The sequence below is a fragment of the Trichosurus vulpecula genome, chromosome 6 (assembly GCF_011100635.1).
Source record: "Trichosurus vulpecula isolate mTriVul1 chromosome 6, mTriVul1.pri, whole genome shotgun sequence".
NCBI classification, from domain to species: domain Eukaryota; kingdom Metazoa; phylum Chordata; class Mammalia; order Diprotodontia; family Phalangeridae; genus Trichosurus; species Trichosurus vulpecula.
In genome coordinates, this window is record NC_050578.1 from 143,821,873 (window position 1) to 143,827,872 (window position 6,000).

Consider the following 6,000-nt stretch of genomic DNA (forward strand, 5'->3'; position numbering starts at 1 on the left):
ATGTCTGACTTTTTGTGTCCCCTTTTGGGGTTTTCTTGGCAAATATACTGAAGTGGATTGTGATTTCCTTCTTCAGCTCAGTTTAAAAATGAAGAAATTGTAGCAAAGAGGATTAAATGACTCCCCCAGAGTCACACAGCTATTAAGTGTCTGAAGCAGGTTTTGAACTCAGGGAGAGTGGGCTTCTTGAGTCCAGGCCTAGCATTCTATCCATTGTTCCATATAGCTGCCTTTATACACACACCTTCATCCCCATAAATATGCATACATGCATGTATCTCTAAATATGAATATACATTTGTATATGTACATGTAATGCATATGCATACATATGTGTCTAGCTAATTCAACTCAATACAAATCAGAGATTCTTAGCCTTTTTGTGTCTCATGAAACTTTTTGGCAAAATGTTGAAACCTCAGTATCTCTTCTCAGAATAATATTCTTAATGTATATGAAATAAAATTTATAGACTTACCTAATCCATATGTTAACAAATAATACCTCAACATTATCTTTTTGCTAGAGAAAAATAATCTCTATGTATGTTAATGCATATTTGTTGAGGCAGTAAATGGTAGAGCTGTTTACAAGTTATTTTGACATACACATTGATTTTGTTAAAAGTTCCTTGAACCTAGGTTAAGAACCCCTTGCATCAATGGACAAGGCAATCTATTTTTTTTCCCCTGTATTTACAAAAGAAAGGCAGGAAATGAGGCTCCAATTCCTTCTTTCATACATGTTCTCTTTTAGGAGGTAAACTCAATGATGTACAAATAATTCAATTTGAACGATCAATATGCCAAGCTTCTCAAAATAGCAAACATGTTATATTGATGTACAAAATCAGTTTTTACTCTCTATTTCAGGGTATGTTTGTATTTGCATTGATATGAATATAGCTATAACTCCATAAAACTGATTTGAGTGCTTATTTTTGAGGAAGGCCTTTTTCTGATACCATCAATGCTGATTGTATTTCATTTGATTTTCAAGTTATTTTGAAACTTAGAAATATATGTTGGGTTCTTTCTGGAGCATTGTGTGTGTGTGTGTGTGTGTGTGTGTGTGTGTGGGTGTGGGTGTGGGTGTGGGTGGGTGTGGGTGGTTGTGAGAAAGGGAGAGAGACACACACAGACAGACAGAAAGACAGACAAATAGATGAAAAGAAAAAGAAAGGAAGGAAGGAAGGAAGGAAGGAAGAAAAGAAAGAAAGAAAGAAAGAAAGAAAGAAAGAAAGAAAGAAAGAAGTAAGGAAGGAAAGAAAGAAGGAAGGAAAGAAAGAAAGAAAGAATAAACAAAGAAAGAAAAAGAAGGAAGGAAGGAAGGAAGGAAGGAAGAAAGGAAGAAAGAAAGGAAGAAAGAAAGGAAGGAAGAAAGAAAGAAAGAAAGAAAGAAAGAAAGAAAGAAAGAAAGAAAGAAAGAAAGAAAGAAAGAAAGAAAGAAAGAAAGAAAGAAAGAAAGAGGGAGAAGGGAGGGAGGGAGGGGGGAAGGAAGGAAGGGAGGGAGGAAGAAAGAAAAAAGAAAGAAGCTGATAGCAAAGTTCTATTCAATAAACTATACCCACTAAATTGTCATTTGTCATATGAATATAGACTCTTACATGTCTGGGCTAAAAAAAAAAAAAGAAAACATTAGTAACTCCTGTATATGTAAGGTATGCTAATTAAGTACTCTTCTTTTCCTTATCTCCCAGTATTCTCTCTCCCTTTTTTTCCTCTAGCGGTTGAATCATTATGCTGAATTTGGACCCAAAAGATCTCAGTTCAGATCCCAAATCTTCTATTTACTACATCTATATGTGTACATATATGCATATATGTAGGTGTTTATATGCATGTATATATAATACATGAACTGCATATATGGAAAGATAGAGATAAATAGAGAGGGAGAATTTTTTTTCCCCAATGGCACAAAAACCATGTTGAAGTGATTTTGCTGGTGTCTATCATCCCTAATTCCATGGATGCTGTATAGCCATGGTCCCTGGAAGATGTAGTTATTCCTGAAATTTTACTTTTAGGAACCTTAAAAAATATATTTAATTTTAGAATTATAGGCATCCTCATTTTTTGCATGAACTCAAAATTTTTTCACATCAATGCTTATGTATGAGTTTAACTGGAAATCCATGAAACATTATATTTTAAAAACACCTCAATTTTTTTTAAATACTTTAGTAGATATACAATATGAAATCACTTACAGTGACTTGATTCATTCTATGTCTAAAATCTTCATCATAAGCAATCCTGTTCCATGCCTCAAGTTCATCCCAGCACAGATGGCTGGATGTCTGTGACCCAATGAATTATGGATCAGCTGAATATTTTATAGTTTTATTTATAACTCCCCTGATAGTAATTTCTGCTTTCTCTTAGTTTGTTATTAGGCAGATGCAAACTTTAGAATATCAGAAAACACACTGGTACATTTTAATATTATAATTATAATATCTTAAATAAGAAGAAGCTACTTGATGGGAAGTTTCTTTTCTATTCCCTGTATTTTCAGGATTTAAAAAAATAATATTTAATTAAACTGCCATGATTGTTTATATTTTACCAGCATAAAATATCGAAACAAGTTCTACAAAGGAATTCTCAAAAATAATTTATTATAGCTTATGAAATGAAATTTTGCATAAAAATAAGCATAAAATTATGTAGAATAATATTTTTAGAGATAAAATATCAAGTTAATTCAGAGTCAAATTTTCAAAAGCTGAATAAATCTAGGCTCCTTAAGGCAAAATTCATAGTAAATATTTCTGCCATCTCTCAGGGCACTTTATACTTTTCATGTGGACTTATCACATTCTATTTTGCCTTAAAGTCATCTATGTATTTATCTGTTCAGCTAAGCAGTTTGAGGGTAGGGGAGGTATTTCTTTTAATATCTTGGATTTTACACATAGCAACCAGAATTCATTTCATATTTTCACTTGCTATACATTGGAATTGGTGATATAGAATTTAGTAGATGTATCTGTGTTTACAGTATTCATTATACATAATTATACATACATTGTCTTATATTTGGAAAAATAAAGGATGTTGTGGACTGATAAAAGGTCACTAGATTTCTATTATGTATATATTTATCTTTAAAAAATTCTTCATGTGTTAATTAAACAATATGTACTTCAAATATAGAAATAAATTACATAATGCTACCCAAACCAATTAAAAAAACCAATAACATCAGAAAGACATTGTTCCTACTTGCCCATAACAACATCTTGAAACATTCTATAATGTTCTAAGTTTCCTAGACCAGACCCTGCTGGTCCCACTTAGATTAACTTTTATTTTTCCTATAAAGTTAACTCATCTTCCTTATCACTCCCCCCACCAACTTTACTGAAAATGCTTTCTCAAGATCACTTAGGAGACCCCATTGTTGCTAGATCAAATGGCCTTTTGTCAGTCTAGATCCTCCTTATCGTTTCTGCAGTAGTTGACCCTGCTGATCAGCCTTTCTTTTGTCATGACCCTCTTCTACCTTAGATTCCTGTTTGGCAATAATTTTCTTTATAACATCATGTTCCCTTTCCCTTTCCCTTTCTTCCTCCTTGGCCCCAACCATGCTTGGATCCATGTTTATACTTTGCAATGGACTAATCTCATATGGTTTGTATATCATACTCCCTTAATAGACAGTACTAGATACTAGATGGGGAAGGGAATAAAATGATGAGTGGATTGCCAGCACCATGTTTACAACAAGAAATACAGAAAAGATAAATCCTCGATCATATGTTTGCTGTGTTAGTACCTGTGCTTGTTTTCCTTTCTGTGTATTCCCTGCACCAGTGTACATCTCATCCTTTCTAGGATTTAGTAAAGTCTTTGAGAATTGCTTTGGCTGACAAATTCATCACCCTGCAGCCAACCTGGTGATAAACCTCTCTGAACTTAGCTAGGCTAGTCTTCTGATGAAAGATACAAAGTCTGTCATTTGGGTCCCTACATGATACCCTTTAGATCAGCAGGACATGAGAGAGATTGAGTTTAGCTGCTACAAACCTAGAGAGCCATGGGCTAACTCCACAACCCAATGAGGCATCTGAGCAGGATTTAATGAAGCAAGAAATCCACTCATACCAAAAATATGTTCTTTAAAGGAAAACAAATTAATGGAAAGAAAAAACTATACCAGGAATATTTGAAAAAGTATAGTCCACACCATCAACAGCTTGTACAGTATTCTACTGGGGAAGTATAACATGAATAATTATAGGTAGGATTTTATAGTGTTTTTATGCTTGCAAAATACTTTGAACATATTATTTAATTTGATTTGATTTGATGAGCACAAGTTTGTATAATACAAAGCATCAGACCAGCTGAAAATAAATAAAAATGTGTTTTGCAAATATATGCAGACTGATATTAGGAGGAAATGAAATAGTACAAGCTAGAATTGGAGGTTATGCCCTCTCCCGGGAAACTTTATAAAAAGAACTTAAGCAAACTAACCATAGGATTGGGAGCCTCCTCCTACTCTTCCTCTACTTATTCCCCACTCTTCCTCTTCTCCCTCTGTCCACATGAGGATTCATTCCCTTATATGTAGGTGCTCTGTCCAAAGGAATATAAATTTGATCACTTATACTGCACAGGATATCTTGGGTTTGTGGAGCTAGATTTTTTCTTTCCTACTTATTTATTGTATCATTGTTTTGTTTCATTTGAAACACTGGGACAAATAGCTTTTGTGTAATGTAGTTTTCATTTATGATTTCTTGAAATATAGCTCTGGACAACCAGGTTTTGATGAAGCCCATTGGGATTCAGTTGGAGCTACTTGACTGTGCCTTTAAAACGAAAACACTCTGCCTCTCACTGATTGGCCAATATTAGATCCCAGCCCAAACTTTACTTGTTCATTTTTTGGGGGTTTTGATGGCTCAGAATGAGTATAAATAGCAATTGTTTCTATTCTGGACAAAACTTCCATGGGTCTTCCCCTCCTAGACTGGTTGTTTTGTGAAGACAAACTAGGGCATCTTTTGCCTCAATTTTTTTTTTTTATGACTCACCATTTTCTTTATTTGTACAGAACAGTGAATAATCATACCCTGACTCAGAAAAAAAAACAGTGGTTTAGAGTTTAAACAAGTCCTTCTGTCCTGAAGCTTCTATTTTGACGGCTTGGGACTAGCAACTTTAGCACCAGCATTTTTGGGTTTGGACTTAACAGTCAGTAGGCTTAGCAGCCTTGGAATCACTGTGCTTTGTGGCCTTAGAATCAGACTTGGCTACCTTGGCACCAGACTTGGCAGCCTTGGGATGAGACTTGGAGGCCTTAGTGTCAGATTTGGTGGCCTTGGGGCCAGATTTGGTAGCCTTGGGATCAGACTTACTGACCTTGGCGGCAGACTTGGCAGCCTTGGAGTCAGGTGTTCTGGCAACCTTAGAATCAGGCTTTGTGATCCTGGAGCCTGGATATTTGATGCTGACCCTAGGGCCTAGACGCTTGCCAGCCATCTTATGGCCAGCATGCCACACACTGGCCTTGGGGATCTTGGGCCTGAGCAGCTTGGCCTTGGAGGCCTTGGTGCTCAGGGCCTTGATGGCTTCTGCTTGGACCTTGATGGCTATGGCATTGTTGGCCTGCATCTTCTTCAGCCCCTTCTTGTTGTGTTTCTTGGCAAAGCACATATTTCTCAGAAACTTGGGGCCAATCCCTTTCAGAGATTTGTATCTCTGTGACCTAGGTTTCTTGATGCCATTTCTTCCATTTTCATGAACAGTTGTGGATGGTGCCATTTTTACACTGCAGACTGCGCTAACAGGTTCTCCACCAACCAGAAGAGGCCAAAGTGAGAGAGAGAAAGAAGGAAGGAGCACGGGGAAGTGTGGGAAATAAGGCTTAATTTTTTTTTTTACCTAGACTTTAATTGCTGAATGGGTGTTGCCTCAGACAAACTGAGATCTGGGAAAGACCTTAGCTTAAAAAGGCCAAGGTGTCCTACTGCATCAGGGGCCA

General features: G+C 36.1%; 2 protein-coding genes across 2 annotated transcripts in view; one reads left to right on the plus strand and one right to left on the minus strand.

Moving 5' to 3' along the window:
* LOC118854795 (ephrin type-A receptor 5-like) overlaps positions 1 to 4,871 on the plus strand; it is a 37,339-nt gene extending 32,468 nt beyond the window's left edge. The window contains exon 4 of the mRNA XM_036765039.1: positions 4,765 to 4,871. Within this exon, the coding sequence (XP_036620934.1) occupies positions 4,765 to 4,871 (107 nt within the window). The remainder of the gene's footprint in view (positions 1 to 4,764) is intronic.
* A 333-nt stretch (positions 4,872 to 5,204) lies between these two features.
* LOC118854796 (60S ribosomal protein L29-like) lies at positions 5,205 to 5,780 on the minus strand. The gene has a single exon (XM_036765040.1). It carries the CDS (start codon positions 5,778 to 5,780, stop codon positions 5,205 to 5,207), a length of 576 nt encoding a protein of 191 aa, XP_036620935.1.
* Positions 5,781 to 6,000: the final 220 nt, after the last annotated feature.

What these genes read in the sequence shown, in the direction of transcription:
- LOC118854796 (XM_036765040.1), bottom strand. Translation starts at nt 5,780, where the DNA reads ATGGCACCATCCACAACTGTTCATGAAAATGGAAGAAATGGCATCAAG.